Genomic DNA, 18,610 nt, shown 5'->3' on the forward strand with positions numbered 1-18,610 from the left:
TTACTAGCTCAAAGTTATAATTGGGGGGGGGGGGTGTTATTGTTATTTTTGCTTTGTTTAAATTCAAGAAAGAAACTTCTAATATCATCTTTCCAAGTTTTTCTGACTGAAATCATATCACTGATCTGATATTGTCCAAGGTTTGTTTTTATGACTGTGGTGTATTTTTATTATGATCTGGATATACTTTCCTTACTTTAATTATAAAGAACAATGTTGGGCCATCACTGTAATACTCAATGTGAACTGTAGGCGCCGCTGTTGATTGCATGCCCTATTGCTCCTATTTTTTTCTTTTGACGAATCCTACTGCAAAAGGCAGCATGAATAAATCTGAGCTCCATTAATCTTATGCTCTGTGGACATCTACTTCATTCTTCCATGAACCTTGTTTTTAATATAATCAAAGTACATGATAACGTGAACGAATTTTCTAAACGTATCATTCTAGTACTATATTGTTTTTATTTCATTTTGGGGGCTTTTCGTCATTTAAAATGGAGACGGGAGGAAAACGCTGGCTACGAGCAAACACAAGGCGACTGTGGAGAGTATTTGTTCTGGCGTTGTTTGCTAATGTCGCGACTGCACAGATTCGCTATTCCATTCCCGAAGAAATGCCAGTTGGGTCCTTTGTTGGAAGCCTTGCGACGGACCTGGGCCTCGAACCGAAACGACTCACAACAGGGAAGGCTCGCGTGTTCGCCGCGGGTGGCAGTGAGTACGTGGGACTGGACCGAGAAAACGGGCAGCTCGTCGTGAAGGAGACGATGGACCGAGAGCAGATGTGTGCAGAAACGTCCGCCTGTAGTGTCAGTTTTGAGGTGATCCTAGACAGCCCAATGGAGCTGTATCGCATTACCGTAGATATATTAGACATTAATGACAACAGCCCCGTGTTTCCTAAGAGCGACATTACTCTGGAAATCAGCGAGGTGGCCGCTCCAGGCGCACGATTTTCTTTAGCGAGCGCGACAGATGCCGATGTTGGTATAAACTCTTTACAGAAATATACGTTACACCCTACCGATCATTTTCATTTGAATGTTCAAAACGGTGTGGACGGTAGTAAAAATTTGGAAATGATTCTCCAAACTGCACTGGACAGAGAAAAGGAAACGCGCCATACTTTGACGCTGACTGCATACGACGGAGGAAAACCTCAAAGGTCTGCTGTTGTGAAAATCAGTGTTGTAGTCCTAGATGTCAACGACAATGCCCCGGTGTTCAGTCAGAGATCATATAAAGCTTCTGTATCTGAAAATGCAGCGATAGGTACAGTAGTATCAACCGTCAGTGCAACGGACGCAGACGAGTCAAGCCGCGATATACAGTATTATTTCGACCATGTTCCTGAAAGTGTAAAAGCTCTGTTTTCAATCGACTCGCAATCTGGTGAAGTTAAAGTAATTGGAAACGTAGATTACGAAAAACACAAGCAGTTTAGCATCAAAGTGAAAGCTACAGACAACGGAGGACTGACGGACACGAGTGAAATACTCATTGATGTTTTAGATGTAAACGATAATGCTCCGAAAATAATAATCATGTCTTTCTCTAGTGCTGTGTCGGAAGACGCAGCACTAGGTACTGTTATAGCCATGATTAACGTCCAAGACCTTGACTCGGGTGACAATGGCAGAGTCACGTGTTCTATTGACCTTAACTCTCCTTTCAAAATTGTCTCATCCTTGACGAATTACTATAATCTAGTGATAGATTCAGCACTGGATAGGGAACACACCCCTGAATATAACATAACCATCACTGCCATAGACGCAGGCGTGCCACCTCTTTCAAGGAGAGAACTGCTTTCCATAAAGATATCAGATGTAAATGATCATGCACCTCAGTTTGAAAAGGAAAGCTATGATGCATATATTGTTGAGAATAATGCTGCCTCCATGCCTGTCCTCACGGTAAAAGCATCCGATGATGACTGGGGAATGAACGCCGTGGTTTCTTATTTCCTTGTAGATGGGAATTTGAATGGAGCACCACTGGCATCGTACATCTCCATAAATGCAGACAGTGGTGAAATTTATGCGGTTAAATCGTTTGATTTTGAGCAGTTAAAATCATTCAAAATCCTAGTCAGAGCCCAAGATGGAGGCTCACCTCCCATGTCCAGCAGTGCAACACTCAATGTGTTTATTCAAGATCAGAATGACAACGCACCTCAGGTTCTCTACCCAGTACAGACTGGCGGCTCTCTGGTGGCTGAGATTGTGCCTCGTTCAGCAGATGTGGGCTATCTTGTCACTAAAGTGGTGGCTGTTGATGTGGACTCTGGACAGAACGCCTGGCTCTCCTACAAACTCCAGAAAGCCACAGACAGGGCTCTGTTTGAAGTGGGTCCACAGAACGGAGAGATACGAACTGTGCGCCAGGTGACTGATAAAGATGCTGTGAAACAAAAGCTCACTGTTGTTGTGGAGGATAACGGACAGCCCTCTCGCTCAGCTGTAGTCAACATTAATGTAGCTGTGGCTGACAGTTTTCCTGAAGTGCTCTCAGAATTCACGGACTTCAGCCCTGACAAAGACTACAATGACAATATGACATTTTATTTAGTCTTGGCTCTTGCTGCAGTGTCTGTACTCTTCATCTTCTCATTAATTGCCATAACATCAGTGAAAATCTACCGGTGGAGGCAGAAACGACTGTTCTATAAATGTGCGGCGAACCTTCCAGTGATCCCGTATTACCCGCCGGGCTACGCTGACGCCACTCTGCAGCGCATGTATAATTATGAGGTGTGCGGGACCACAGACTCCAGGACGAGTGACATGAAGTTTGTCAGGCCGTACAGCCAGAGCACGCTGGGGAGAGAGAGTCACGTGGGCACAGTGCAGAGAGAGAGTAGCCAGCCAGACACAGAGCTGCTCTCAGAGGTGAGGCCTCTTCCCACAAGCCCTGTTACTACCCACAAGCCCTTGTTCTGGTTTGTCCACTTTCAGCTGGATGATTCAGCTTGATGAGGCTTTTAAATCAAACACAGACATGTTAAGCTATGTCTCTGTTATTAGCATTCATAGTATTCTGTAGCGTAGTGTTGGTACTTCTTTTCTCAAATCAACAGATACGCGTTGATAAGCAGCTGTGTTCAGGTAGGAGCATTACTAACAGAAGTGTTAACCTACCAGCTCTACCGTAATGCACATCATTATACAGGATCTGTATGTTTAATTGTAGCAGAATGAGGGTGGGACTCATGGAGCAGCAGTAGCCTCACACCATCATCTTACTGGAGCAGACTGACCCAGTTTACACTCCAGCACATGCAGAGACACGAATGCATGCACACACGCATGTACACACACACACACACACACACGCACACATGCACTGTTCTAATATTCCGAGTTGCTCTACTGCAGGAATGGCCCTGTGGTTTTTTGCACAGCAGCGTTATTATATAGTCCAACGGGAACATGACTATAAAGATGTTCTGTTGTAGGCTCCACACAGCAGATGGTTAGCCAGCACACCAAAATTAAAATACATAAGAAAAATAAGTTCAGTGTCTCCCTTTCTCTCTATCAGGCAGCGACTCTGTTACACAACGCTGACATTGCACCATTACACAGATGTATAATGCGCCTTTGTGCCTTTGTGCCTCTGGTCTTAAGATAGAAGCGTCTTCATTTGTCTTCTGTACTGGAGGAGACATGCAGGTTTTGCAGATGTTCCTTTGTTACTTCATCTCCCGATTACTGACGCTGTGTTTATGATTCACTGTGCACGTCTTGTTGACTAGCAGCCGATGAAATGGCCTCGTTTGGCCTCAAAATCTGTTGTTTTTGTTTCCTTGAATTTAGACGTCCAGGGCTGTGAGCGTTTTGCTTTGGAGCTGTGTGTGTGTGTGTGTGTGTGTGTGTGTGTGTGTGTGTGTGTGTGTGTGTGTGTGTGTGTGTGTGTCACAGGGAGTGGCAGTACTGCAACACGAGAGGCTGCAGAACAGCTGTGTGTCAGGGTCTGAACCGTGGAGTCGGGCTCGGGTCTGAACCGTGGACACCGTGGCTCGGCCCTTACACCCGTCTGCCTTTCTCACGTTTACTCCGTTATTATCGCTGTGTGGTTCTGCTATTATATTTTGTCTCTGCGCCCAGTACATTGCTACTTCCTGATGCAAAGAATCGGTGCCAGGTGATTTTTGTTGCTATGGAAACACTTCCAGCACTGCTGCCTTGGCCCTGCAAACGCTGCAGAGTATTTGGGTTGAGATGTTTAAAAATACAGCTGCTGCACTAGAACAGAGTGGTGAACATTCAGCTGCTGCACTAGAACAGAGTGGTGAACATTCAGCTGCTGCACTAGAATAGAGTGGTGAACATTCAGCTGCTGCACTAGAACAGAGTGGTGAACATTCAGCTGCTGCACTAGAACAGAGTGGTGAACATTCAGCTGCTGCACTAGAACAGAGTGGTGAACATTCAGCTGTTTAGAACTGAAAGGGATGTTCACAACTGGTCTTAGCATTCATGAAACTAGCTGCAGGTTGATTTCTGCATACAGTTTTCAGACATTTAAATGGCGTAATTACAGCAGTATGACAACAGTATGTTTATTTGCATAATGATGCAGTATTTTATGACACAGCTTCATTATCTAAAGGACACTTAGAGTAAGTGATGAATATACACTCTATACCCACATGATCACAGCATTGTTACTTACTGGAAACACCTATGTGTATATTTACAGAATATAGGAATATAGCCCTGCAATAGTACAGGTACAGAACATTGCCCTGCATAATTTGGATTATCCAATCCTACAGCTCAGCAGGGGTAACTTTCTGTCTTCAGGACTGCAGTTTTATCAGTGATAATATTCTAGCCTCACGACTGCAGTGATCAGTAGTTATGTTCTGACTTCAGGACTGCAGTGATCAGTAGTTTTGTTCTGACTTTAGGACTGCAGTGATCAGTAGTTATGTTGTGACTCCAGGATTGCAGTGATCAGTAGTTATGTTCTGACTCCAGGACTGCAGTGATCAGTAGTTATGTTCTGACTTCAGGACTGCAGTGATCAGTAGTTATGTTCTGACTTCAGGTCTACAGTTGGCTGGATATTTTTTAGGGTCACAATACTGTCAAACCAGTAGTGACACTGACACACATTCTGTAATATTACTCTGTAATACTGCTCAGTGATTCTCAGTAACACTGCTCACTAATACTCACTAATACTCACTAATACTGCACAGTTACCAGACCTCCACCTCTTCATTGCTATTATGTCAGTGTCACTACTGTGTTGAGAACAGTTTGTTACCCAGATTGCATCATGCCAGCAGAGGCCCTAAGGTTAGAATGTGGTAGACTAACCTGTGTAAAATACAGATTAATAAGGGGCCCTGTGTAATTATACACAGATAACATGTTCCAATATGATGTGTGTAGCTAGTAAGGTGGGGTGTGCGTTATTTGCTTTTCTCCTGGTCTTATCAAGGAAACATGACATTTTATAGTATATGACATATAGTATATGGGTTATGATGTTATAGCAAAGTGGAATGTGCAGGTTACAGCTTAAATACACTATACACAAGGGTTCTACTCAGAGGATCATAACTCAACGTGACATACTGCTTCTCTGTATGTGTGGATGCTACTGCTCAGTTTCCAGTTTAGTGTTGTGTTAGTTTCAGTCAGTCCAAACAAAGAGAGTACAGAGATATCACAGTACAGAGACACACTGCTTCTGAATGACATGAGTAGCTCAGTTTTATAGTGTTATACATCAGTCTTAGAAATGTGTTTGCTGTTTTCTTTGTGGCTGCAGTAAGGCGTTTAGGAGCTGAATGGATGTGATGATATTTGACAGTGAAGACGTTCTGTCTGCAGTCTCCTGCTTTACCAACCACCTCATGTGCAGTGCGTTTACAGAAAAACAGCTGCAGTGGGCTGGGTGCTGTCCATGGTTCTGTTTCCTTTAACAGGCCTGTAGTGATTTGTTTCCTATTGGTGCTGCAATACATGTAACTTCCTTGTGAAGTACAGAATTGTGTTTCTTTTGGGGAGGTAAATATCTGCATTGCATATAATCACATGAAATATATTAATATATTATAATCTTTCAGATATTGCTATTTAAATATTGGTTATATTGTAGCCAAATATGTGTTTAGCACCTAAAATATTCTGCACAGTCTCCTATTTTATATATTTTATTTTCCCTTATTTTATAAATATTTCAAAAGTAAATTTTCCTTAAAGTCCTTTGCCACCTTTTACATTTTTAAGTTGCAGAACTGTGGGTAAATGTGTGAGTAAATCACCAACTAGGGCTCAGACCTTGAAGGGTGTAATCAGAGTCTCACTGTCTACCCAGCGACCAGCTGAGCAGCGTTGAGCGCCCATGTGGCCAGGAGGGAGGGGCCTCTGCAGTGGACGCTTTGTTGTGAATTCACCCTCTCTAGCCTGCGGTGGATCCTTTGTTTTGAATTCTTGTCTTGGTGTCTCTGCTGATTACAGACAGATATGAGAAGTACATGTGTCATCCTCACACACATTAGCTGCTTTCCTTTGTCTGAACTGCCATCTGTCAGTTGTCTTTAAAAAGGATTTTAGAAGAGGTAAAACTGAACATGATGACATAAGAGGACTTAAGTGTATTTGTTGTTGTTGTTTTTTAAATGCCTTCCAAGCAGCACTTGTGAATCCTCATTTATCTCAGTTGGCTTAATTTCTTTGTTTGTATTTTACCAAAACCACCCCCTCCACCTACAGATCTCTCTCTCTCTCTCTCTCTCTCTCTCTCTCTCTCTCTCTCTCTCTCTCTCTCTCTCTCTCACACACACACACACACACACACACCCACCCACCCTTGGTGCATTAACAAGAAATGGGCTGTGTTTCCATGACAACAGCCTGAGTCATGATGTAGACTATTCCATTATCTCAGTGAAGTGGGGGGAGAGAAGTCAGTACCACAGAAAGCACCGTTGACGTTAAGAGAACCTAGACAATGTCTCCCCCTCCCTCTCTTCCTCTCTTCCACCCCCTCCCTCTCTTCCTCTCTTCCTCCCCCCTCCCTCTCTTCTTCTCTCTCTCCCTGCCTACACGGGAGTGCACATGCGCACATGCAGAATGTCTGAAGCTCTCATGCTCCCTCTTGTGTTTGCTAGAGGTCTTCATCACATGGTGTTCCTGTACACTTATTTCATAGACATGTATGTGTGGTATTATTACTATTATAGTATTAGTATTATTAGTCATGAGATACAGTGTCTTTGATAGTGAGCGTTCTCACAATGGCACTGGTATGTTGTGCCTGTCTACCCTGCCTTAACAGAACTTCCTTTCTCTCCTTTTTACATGCACCCCTCCATTACCTGTGCCTTTCCAAACAAGGTAAGAGTTCTTAAATTTCATAATTTACTACTGCATACACCTCCAAATCTTGCATAAGGTCCAGCCAATTGATGTTTATTTATAGAGCCATGTAAATAATTAACATGTGTTGTCCAGGGCACATATCTGCTGTCTATATCCCGACCTATAATCTCTCTATAGCAGATTACAGACGACCAGTTCACGTTTTTATCAGTTAAACTTCTCATTCCCAACAAAGTCATCACACTGTATGTCACATATAATGTGGTAATTCATATGTACTAGGGTTAGGGTTTATGGTTTAGAGGTTACAACTGCAGTAACTCAAAAAAAAAAAAACATGAAACATAGATATTAAAGATGTATTGTTAAAGACAGTGACCAGTGTAAATACGTGGGAAATAACCAAAAAACTATCCTTTGATGTGATGTGCTGTTTTCTGGTTTGGTAATGCATAAACGTTGTTTAGACAGTGCACGGTAAGTGTTCGGAGTTTATCTTTTTAGAACCTATTTGCAAGTCTGAGATTGGGTCCCAGTGACTATTCTTTTATCTGTGGCAAAATAGAAATATTTCTCTGTCCTTTGTAATTCTTCAACACTAATTTGAAATAGTCACGTTGGTCTGGGGGATTGACATAACAGCGGATATATGTCTGTTGGGTGTTGCGTTCGGTGATACTGTGTTTGTAGCAACCCTAACTCGCCGCCTGTGTGGCGCTGTCCACCCTTGTAGTGCTGAAATACTTCCACCGTTATGCAGCCGAGCGCCGACCGGAGTCTGTTATCGCCCTATGGTTTGATGTGTCGTGGTTGGTTCCCTTGTTGCTAGGCGGATTGGACAGGTTCAAAGACACAAATTACCGATTGGGGTAATATTATTATCTATTAACTATTCATTTTTATTATTTTATTAGTTTTCTTATATTCAATGATAATTAGACCAAAATCATTATCATTAAATCATTATACACACACACACACACACACACACACACACACACACACACACACACACACACAGGCACATAAAATTAAGCTGTTTAACAGTTTAACATGATTTCTTATAAATGAAAAGTGAATCTTATTTATATCTCTCTCACTCGCTCTCTCTCTCTCTCTCTCACACACACACACACACACACACACACACACACACACAAAAACACACACACACAATCCCTCCCCTCTTCTTTTTCGGAGCTCATGCCACTACTGCGTTTCCCCTCTATTGCCACATGAAGGCAGATATAGTCCAGATTCAGCCCACAGAAGGCGTGTATGGGCACCATGTCCCAAATTCATAATAAACAATTAATAATAATAATAATAATAATAATAATAATAATAATAATAATAATAATAATTCCTTATTCGTATTCGTATTAGTAATAATAATAATAATAATAATAATACTTATACAATTACTATTAATATTACTTTAAAAGAATGACTTAGACTGTTTATGGTTGTTTATATATGGTTTTCCCTTTTTTCAGATTCCATTGTATACCTTTATAGCCCATATGGAAAGTGGTATATGCCTTTAAAATACTGGTAGAATCTGACTGGTCTTCACTGATGTCTGATGCTCCAATGAGGAGCTTGGTTGTACAAAGAGATCTACTCCCTCCCTCCCGTGTGCTATCGTACAGTGCTCAGAGCTGAGGGAATGACTGAAGTAGTGCTTTTCGACGAAACGGGCTCTTTCTCTAAATGAGAGTATGTCTTCAAAATGCTTATTTGGACGCTGTGCTTGCCTTAAACACAATGCGACTTTAAGAAAATTTGGATGAACGTTGGATGGTTTAGCGGTCCATGTTGGGAATGATGTTCGTTTTAAAGAGGAGGATTTACTGCTGTTATTTCATGCTGATATGGAATACAATAGAAGCGCAGATTCGCTACATCATCCCAGAGGAGTTACGGTCTGGGTCGGTGGTTGGGAATTTTGCTAAAGACCTCGGTTTGGATTTATTTGACCTTACAGATCGCAAATTGCGAATAGCCTCCGGATCGGGTAAGCAGTACTTCAGTGTGACTGTGGATAAGGGCGAGCTCGTTGTAAACGAAAGGATAGACAGAGAAAGTCTTTGTGGGAACAGCGTGCCGTGTTTGTTGCATCTTGAGGCAGTTGTTGAAAATCCGCTGCAGTTACATCGAGTTGAGATTGAGATACAAGACATCAATGACAATACTCCTCTTTTTAAATCCAGTGAGCGTATTTTAAACATTCCAGAATCTATAAACCCTGGTGCGAAATTCCTACTCGATAATGCAGAGGATCCTGACGTAGGATCAAATTCTTTACAGTCCTACAGCCTGGAAAGCAACAAATATTTTGTGTTAAATGTAAAAACCCAAGATGGCATAAAAATACCGGAGTTAGTACTCGACAAACCTCTCGATCGTGAAAAACAGGCTATTCATAAACTTACACTGACGGCCGTGGACGGTGGAAATCCTGTGAGATCTGGCACTTCAGAAATCACTATTATAGTCCTGGATAATAATGACAACGCACCACAATTTGAAAAGTCTTTTTATGAGGCAACTGTAGACGAAAATGAACGCATTAGTAACGACATTATGCGGGTTAGCGCTGTGGATTTAGACGAAGGACCAAACGGAGAAATCGAGTATTTTTTTGCAGATAAAACATCTGATGCAATAAAGGAAATATTCGACATCAACACCAAAACTGGTATGATTAGTGTAAAGGGGCCGTTGGATTATGAACAAACTAATTTACACAAATTTGATGTACTAGCAAAGGACAAAGGAAATCCGCAAATGGAAGGGCATTGCAGCGTAAAAATTAAAATCAACGATATTAACGATAATGACCCAGATATAGTCATAACATCGCTCTCCAGTCCCGTGCCGGAAAATTCTCCTAAAAACACTGTGATTGCGCTGATTAGCACAGTGGACACCGATTCTGGAGAGAACGGGAAAGTAAATTTAACGCTGGAGTCTAATTCGCCGTTCAAGCTTAACCCTTCCTTATCCAATCATTACGCACTTGTTACAAACGGCCCACTAGATCGAGAGAAATACCCAGAGTACGAGATCAAATTAAACGCGATTGATTCGGGTTCCCCGCCACGATCGACACAAAAAATTGTCAGAATTAGCATTGCTGACGTCAATGACAATCCCCCGGTTTTCTCTCAAAAATATTATACAGTTTACATCAAGGAAAATGCTGCTCTCGGGTCAATACTGTGTTCAGTATCTGCACAAGACCCAGACCTGGACCAGAATGCCAAAATCTCCTACTCCATTTTGGATTCTAAACACCAGGAAGTCCCTGTTTCATCTTACGTCTACGTAAACTCAGATAACGGCAGTATTTACACCATGCACTCCTTCGACTATGAGAAGATAAAAGTGTTTCAGATCCAGGTACAAGCAAAAGATCATGGCTCTCCATCTCTGAGCAGCAACGCCACGGTCCACATTTTTATTCTGGACCAGAACGACAATGTCCCCGCCGTCATTTACCCCTCCGCCGTCATGGGCTCCATCTCTCATCAGAGGATGCCCCGCAACGCTAAAGCAGGACACCTCGTTACTAAGGTAACAGCGGTGGACGCTGACTCGGGCCATAACGCTTATATCTCCTACCGGCTAACGGAGTCCACGGACGCGTCTCTGTTCAGTGTGAATTTACATACGGGAGAGGTGAGGACTAAACGCTCTGTTTCCGAGCAGGATGACTCCTCTCAGAGACTGATGATAGAGATTAAGGACAACGGAGAACCAGTGCAGTCCACCACAGTCACCGTGGATATTCTGATAGAGGACGGCTTTCATGAGCCTGTGTCAGACTTTCGTAAGAAAACTACGGAGCCCAATCAGAAAAGTGGCAAAATCACATTATATCTGATCATCTCTCTTGCTTCTGTATCTTTGTTGTGTTTGTTGACATTTTTCATCTTATTTGTGAAATGCGCTCGTGGCAGCAGAGGTGGTTCGAGCTGCTGTATGAGACGGAGCGATTCTGGATACAAAAACCCCAACAGAAACCTGCAGATCCAGCTCAACACTGACGGACCCATTAAGTACGTGGAGGTGCTGGGAGGAGACATGATGTCTCAGAGTCAGTCCTTCGGGTCCTACTTGTCTCCAATGTCAGAATTCAGTGATTTCACCCTCGTTAAACCCAGCAGCACCACAGACTTTACAAACACACTCAATGTGCTTGACGCATCATTACCAGACAGCACCTGGACGTTTGAGAGTCAGCAGGTGAGAGCTTTTCTCTATTAATTTTTTTTGAGAACTTTTAAATCTCTAGTCATGAAGACTCTGTAGTGTCTTTCAACATGGTCTGGCTGTAAAATGTCTGTCCCTGAATTAGTTGTGTCTCATTTTATCTACATTTTCATACTAGAAGACTCGTGTTTAATGTGATTTTGGTTCTGTAACATTCTCATAGACACCAAATTATTAAATATTCATGACTTTGATGTATTAATAAGATTTTTATAAACAGTATTGACAAGTGCATTTGCAATATATAAATATATTTATTCAATGCGTTTGCAGCCTGCACCTGACTTTTGGTCAAAGCAGGGACTGAAGATATAGGCCAATAAGGTACAGAGAGCATACACAGGCAAACGTGACTGCAGCTAGATATTAGATATATTAGATACTTAGATATATTTTATTCCATTCAAGATATTACTGTAATAATAATAATAATAATAAATAATAAAGTCTAGTTACAATAAAAATATTTATTTGATTATAACAATATATATAGTAATTTGAATTTATTTGCAGTCTCCCGCAACAGAGTTCCTAACTACTGAGCACCACTTTTATATGCATATAAGCTGTGCTGTTTCTTTAAAAAAAAGTTACTGGCCTTTGGCATAATCTTCACCAATGGAACACTAATCTGTCCAAGGAGATCTAACCCCCCCCCCCCCCCCCAACTTGGGTGCTGCTTTCTTACACCATTCAGGAAGAATTAGAGGAAGGTTCCATTGTTGAACACAGTCAGAGATCCGAGTATTGGAACAGATCTGAGATATTTCTGACCATAAATTGCAGACAGCATCTGAATCTGGCAAGCAGTATATTCAGTTTGGATTTAGGAGGAGCTAGTTGAGAAGGACATAACAGACAGAGAAGACATCAGCAGTCAAAGATCAGCTCTGTACTGCAGCTACACATACGACGTTTTCACGTGAGCAGTGTTGACATGCCAGAGGTACTGCTTTATGCTAATTACATTTGTTTCAGCTCTGTGATAATGCAAAACTTCTTTCAGCATTGACATGGGTGTTAGCCACATAATTACTCATTAAAGCTGTATATAAGGGCAGTCATGGCTTGGCGGTTAGGGAACTGGTCTTGTGACCAGAGGGTCGCAGGTTCGATTCCCAGACCTGAGGCCATGACTGAGGTGCCCCTGAGCAAGGCCCTAGCCCTCGATTGCTCACTTGTATAAAAATGAGATAAAAATGTAAGTCGCTCTGGATAAGGGCGTCTGCCAAATGCCGTAAATGTAAATGTATATATCTTGTTTTTGTTCACATGCTGGCTGTGATTGGCTAAGTTATGTCGGGCGAGTACAGCATTCATTAGACTTGATGTACAAGTCATTTCTAAATGTACCAGAGGCTTATTTTGTGAATCAGCACTCACATGACGCTGCTACTCGTCCGTCGTGTTGTGACGGGTCATGAAGCGAACGCCTCATTTTGCTGAATTGCCTTTTTGTTTGGGCCCTTTTCACACTTCCGCATTCCGTCGTCCTGAATTGCTCATGGCAGGTAACGCTACACTGTAAAAAAAATCTGTTAAATTTACGGTAAAAGACTGGCAGCTGTGGTTGCCAGAACTTCACCGTAAAAAAAACGGTGACAATGTAAAAAACACTACGGTATCTTTTTTGACAACCGTAAATTTCATCATTTAGAACTGTTCTTTTTACGGAAAATGACTTTACAGCTTACAATAATACACTGTAAAATTAACAACTTTTAAAAATAAACCTATTTACGGTGAATAATTTTAAAAACAACTGTTTTACTGTTTATCTCTATGATGAACACATTATAACCATTATTATTTTACAGTATTTGATTGTAAAGTCCAACTTCACAGTAAATTACTGGCAGGTCGCCATCACTAGGGCCTCCCAGTTGTTGCCACCAATGATCTATATTATTATCATTGGTTGCCACATTTTAAGGTAACAATGCACTTTTATTTTGCCTTAGCAACATAATCACGCATGAAGCCGTAATCACGCGTATTAAACACAATACGTGAAACATGAGGGCAGGTCATTAGCACTGTAACATTACACAAACACGGTAGGTAGACTCAGACAATGTACAACTACATAAACTAATACAGGGAGACTTAAACTAACAAAACATATAATCAAATACATAATTAACAACAGCATGTCATAACACTTACACATAACGCGTATCAATAACGGAGCCGCGGGGGCTCACGGGAAGTAGCGCCGCCCCCAGTGGACCGACGCTACACAATTTTACAGACTTTAAGCAGAAAAGCCTTAAATTTTCTCAAAAATCAGCAGTGCGCCTTGTATGTGCACTGAATAAAAAAATCTGTCCCTGACACAGATACGTAATGTGTACGCTGGCAGCGATAAACTAACCAGAGAACATTACGTAAAACGTAATTGAGTAAAGAACAGCGGGAGAAGCGTCTCTACAGCAATGATAGCACAAGACTTGAATATCGAAAACTTTTAAGTGCACCTTATGTTCCAGAAAACACGGTATTCCTTATATGTATAAATATTTGACCCATATTTACAAAGACAATTTCTAAAATGGCAGTACATTGTCCTATATTTCAACATGCTTTACCTTTCAGCACTGGCCATATTTTTAGCATTTTCTTTCTGTAGAAATCAAAGTGCGATTTTGCTGATTGATGAATGGTTTTCACTGTAAATTGAAATGTAGGCTACTCATCAGCAAAATCTGTAATTTAGACTGAATATTTTTTTTTTTTTTAGAGTAATTCCTTGTTTACTACATTACGGAATTTTCCAATATATTTTACCTAAAATATTGAAATTAACATTAAAAATGTGTGCCTTCTACAGATTATGACTGTAAAAATTAATTTTATATACTGTTTATTTTTTTAAAGTAAACTATTGCATCTGTTACAGTGATATACTGTTTTCTACTTTATGATCTTTTACTGTTGCTATTTTATAGTTTATTACCGTAAATTCAACAAACATTTTTTACAGTGTAGTTCCGCTAAATGGTAAACGTCCAAGGGCATGCGCTTTTGCAGTGTACCACGCTACAAATAATTTGTGGCTTTCAACTTGAAGTTCTTTGTTGTTGAATGTTTTCCAATGATCCTGGAAATATCTTCAAATTTGAATCTCAGCAGCAATGACAGATGAAGTAAAAAACGCTCCATGGTGAGATAGAATGACGGTTTAGTAGAGGCACTAGTGTTACCAGCAAAATTCTGCTTTTTGTGAAAAGGGCTTATTTGCAGTGTGTTTATCTTTTGTAGTGCAATGGGTCTGCTAATCCACCGTATTCCTCATATGAAGCCCTGGATGTAGGTCTGGCTTTCAAAATATGACTAGATATGTGCTCAGCCATCGTGTTTTACTACCCCCACCAAAACAGTCTAGAACCAGGCCTGAACATCAGGACAGTACAGGGGACTATGTCTGTGTATTGACATATCAGAGATGCTTCATACTAAATGTGTTTCAAATGTAGTGATTTTGTATAGTCACAGTTTCTACCACTTTGTTAGTTCATTTATAGCTTGTTTCGCATATTTGATGCATGTATATGATGATTTGGTGATGGGTGATGATATGTCATTGTCTTTGAATGTGAGTTTTAATGATTTACTATATATGTATGTAATGGTGGCTTAAATTATAACCTGTTCCCCATGCTTCCTACACTGTATATAAATGTTATCTCTTTTCAGCGAAGGCTGAAGATAACTCAAGTCTAGCTGCATTTCAGGAGATTGTGAAACTGCTAACATCATATCTGAGTGACAAACAAGCACGTTAGCTGTAAATCAGTGACTACTTACACCTGCAGTTGTGCGTTGTGAGTTTGAGTTTGAAACATGCCAATATTGTATTTGAGTAACCAATAAGAACTAAAGGTGTTTTATATATTGTAGTATAGGTATTAATACATATTAACTGCATTAACATCTGGCAGCAGTAAGCAGTACTTGGTAAAGCAGCTCCTCTCTTCACTTCAGTAGCAGCTGAATGTGTCATGAGTTGTAGATACAGGCCTATAACATGTTCAGTACCAGTCACATATAGCATAGATCAGGGGTGCCCATTACGTCGATCGCGATCGAACGGTCGATCGCGAAGGAAGTGTCGGTCGATCGCGAAGGAATGCGGGTAGATCGCACAACATAAAAAAAGTAGTGGATGAATAAGTAGTGGATGAATGACAGGCTATCATCATTCTCCACAGACGGTTATATATATATATACACCGCCCCGGTAACAATTTAAGTTCGCCACCCCCCCCCCCCCCTCAACAAATTACATTCGACACCCCCCCTGTCAACAATTTACTCTCGAGGCGAGGTAGATCTTTCTGGCATAGATGTAATCAATTCATGTATTAGGTTATGTTCATTCAGTGATTTCAAGTCAATGCATTATGGAAATAAATATGATCAAGAAGACAATTGAGTGTGACTTTGTGAGAGAGAGGAAGGGAGAGAGAGAGAGAGAGAGAGAGAGAGAGAGTGTGTGTGTAAGTGCTGGAGAGTTGTGGAACACAAAGTCCCAGTTCAGTTACATTTGTCGCTGTCCCAAATAGGAGTGCTGAAATTTGAATACACACAATTCTGTGTCTTAGTACTCCTCATCTCATTCAACAATCGTGTCCAAGACGTATTTCCACAGGACAGTTTGTTGTCTGACCTAGTGAAATGTGCAGTTACACTGTCTCTTTAAACAGCAGTGTGTTATTTCTTTGAGCCTATTGGTGTTCCCTAAACCAATAAGATGCCAGTACAGTACAAAGGGATCCACTCCCTCCCCTTTCTTTTGTCGTTACTCGTACAAGACGACAGTAAGCCCACAGCAAATCATGCACGAACATTTACTCTTTCTATAACCATAGCAGTAGTTCTGCTATATTTGCAATGTATTTTAAACTGATATGTCATGCGTTAACCTATTGGAGAAGGACATGGAGACGCTGAGAAGAGATATGTGGAGAAAATGGTGGATTGCAGGGCTGCTTCTTGCTGTTACGGTGTGGAATGTAATCGAAGCGCAGGTCCGTTATACAATACCAGAGGAGCTAAACGGGGGCACTATTGTTGGAAATATAGCCAAAGACCTGGATTTGAAATTATCTGAGGTTTTTGAACGGAACTTGCGGATTGCGTCCGAATCTGGTAAGCAGTATTTTGGCGTGGACTCAGCTAAAGGTGAACTGGTCGTGCATGAAAGAATTGACAGGGAGAATTTATGCGGTCAAAGCGTCACATGCCTCCTCCCACTAGAGGCTATTGTGGAAAACCCTTTACAATTGTATCGTATTGAAATCGAAATTCAGGACATTAATGATAATTCTCCGGTTTTTCTAAATAAAGAGAACACTTTAAACGTAGCGGAGTCGACCGCTCCGGGTGCCAGATTCCGTTTAGAATCCGCTCAAGACCCGGATGCTGGCTCCAATTCCCTCCGCACTTACACACTTAGTAAAAACGAGCATTTTGTTCTAGATATAAAAACAGAAAAGGATGGTACGAAGGTCCCAGAATTAGTTTTAGAAACAGCACTGGACAGAGAGAAACAACCGGCTCTCAGTCTTCTACTCACGGCTTTAGATGGAGGGAAATCGGTCAGATCCGGCACGACCGAAATTACCGTTCGTGTCCTAGATAATAACGACAACGCTCCCGTTTTTGAAAAGGCTCAATATGACGCACAGATTGCGGAAAATTCCCCGCCAGGCGCACTAGTTATTTCTGTCAGAGCTGTTGATCGGGATGATGGGTTTAACGCTGAAATTCGTTATTCGTTTGGACCGCACACTAATGACATGATACACAGTTTATTCGCACTTGATTCAATCACCGGAGATATTAAAGTAAAAAATATAATAGATTATGAGGTTGGGAGCTCCTACAAGTTTGACATCGTAGGAACAGATAAAGGGACTCCTCCGATGGAAGGAATCTGTAGCGTTCACGTTGAAGTTTTGGATATGAACGACAACGCACCGGAAATCGTGTTAAAATCGTTGCCTAGTCCTGTGCGCGAAGATGCTCCTGTTGGAACGGTCGTGGCTTTGATAAGTGCCAAAGATTTAGACACAGGCAATAATGGCAAAGTTAGCGTTACTATATTACCAGGCGTCCCCTTCGCTTTAAAACCGTCCATTTCCAGTCACTATACGCTAATCACAGACAAAACCCTCGACAGAGAAGCGCACTCTGTCCATAATGTTGTCATTGTTGCCGCTGATTCGGGATCTCCGCAACTTACATCTAAGCAAGAGCTTTTAGTTAGTGTTTTAGATGTGAATGATAATCCTCCGGATTTTACGCAACCGTTATATCTGGTTTATGTTAAAGAAAACAGTGCCGCTGGGTCTTTACTGTGTTCGGTCTCGGCATCTGATCCGGATCAGGGAGAAAATGCCAAAATTACGTATTATATTTTAGAATCTAGAATTCTCGACACTCCAGCATCGTCTTATATCTACATAAACTCAGATAACGGCAGCGTTTACGCCATGCACTCGTTCGACTATGAGAAGATAAAAGTGTTTCAGATCCAAGTTCAGGCGAAAGACAACGGGTCTCCTGCTCTACGTAGCAACGCCACAGTCCACATTTTTATTCTGGACCAGAACGACAATGTCCCCGCCGTCATTTACCCCTCCGCCGTCATGGGCTCCGTCTCTCATCAGAGGATGCCCCGCAACGCTAAAGCAGGACACCTCGTTACTAAGGTAACAGCGGTGGACGCTGACTCGGGCCATAACGCTTATATCTCCTACCGGCTAGCGGAGTCCACGGACGCGTCTCTGTTCAGTGTGAATTTACATACGGGAGAGGTGAGGACTAAACGCTCTGTTTCCGAGCAGGATGACTCCTCTCAGAGACTGATGATAGAGATTAAGGACAACGGAGAACCAGTGCAGTCCACCACAGTCACCGTGGATATTCTGATAGAGGACGGCTTTCATGAGCCTGTGTCAGACTTTCGTAAGAAAACTGCG

General features: G+C 41.6%; 2 protein-coding genes and 1 pseudogene across 40 annotated transcripts in view; all 3 read left to right on the forward strand.

Moving 5' to 3' along the window:
* The window catches only part of LOC143525426 (protocadherin gamma-A8-like), a 32,515-nt gene extending 24,813 nt beyond the window's left edge, over window positions 1–7,702 (forward strand). The window contains exon 2 of the mRNA XM_077019396.1: window positions 7,362–7,702. Within this exon, the coding sequence (XP_076875511.1) occupies window positions 7,362–7,418 (57 nt within the window). The 3' untranslated portion in view covers window positions 7,419–7,702. The remainder of the gene's footprint in view (window positions 1–7,361) is intronic.
* The window catches only part of LOC143525424 (protocadherin gamma-C5-like), a 186,532-nt gene that overhangs the window by 137,765 nt on the left and 30,157 nt on the right, over window positions 1–18,610 (forward strand). For 2 of the 39 annotated variants that reach the window (XM_077019390.1, XM_077019392.1), the window contains exon 1: window positions 833–2,894. The exons of the other annotated variants lie outside the window; for them this stretch is intronic. In XM_077019390.1, the coding sequence (XP_076875505.1) occupies window positions 843–2,894 (2,052 nt within the window). In that variant the 5' untranslated portion in view covers window positions 833–842. Of the gene's footprint in view, window positions 1–832; window positions 2,895–18,610 lie in introns of those variants that run through there. 39 annotated transcript variants of the gene reach the window in all.
* Window positions 8,807–11,832, forward strand: LOC143525423 (protocadherin gamma-C5 pseudogene; annotated as a pseudogene).

The sequence above is a fragment of the Brachyhypopomus gauderio genome, chromosome 10, assembly GCF_052324685.1.
Source record: "Brachyhypopomus gauderio isolate BG-103 chromosome 10, BGAUD_0.2, whole genome shotgun sequence".
NCBI classification, from domain to species: Eukaryota; Metazoa; Chordata; class Actinopteri; order Gymnotiformes; family Hypopomidae; genus Brachyhypopomus; species Brachyhypopomus gauderio.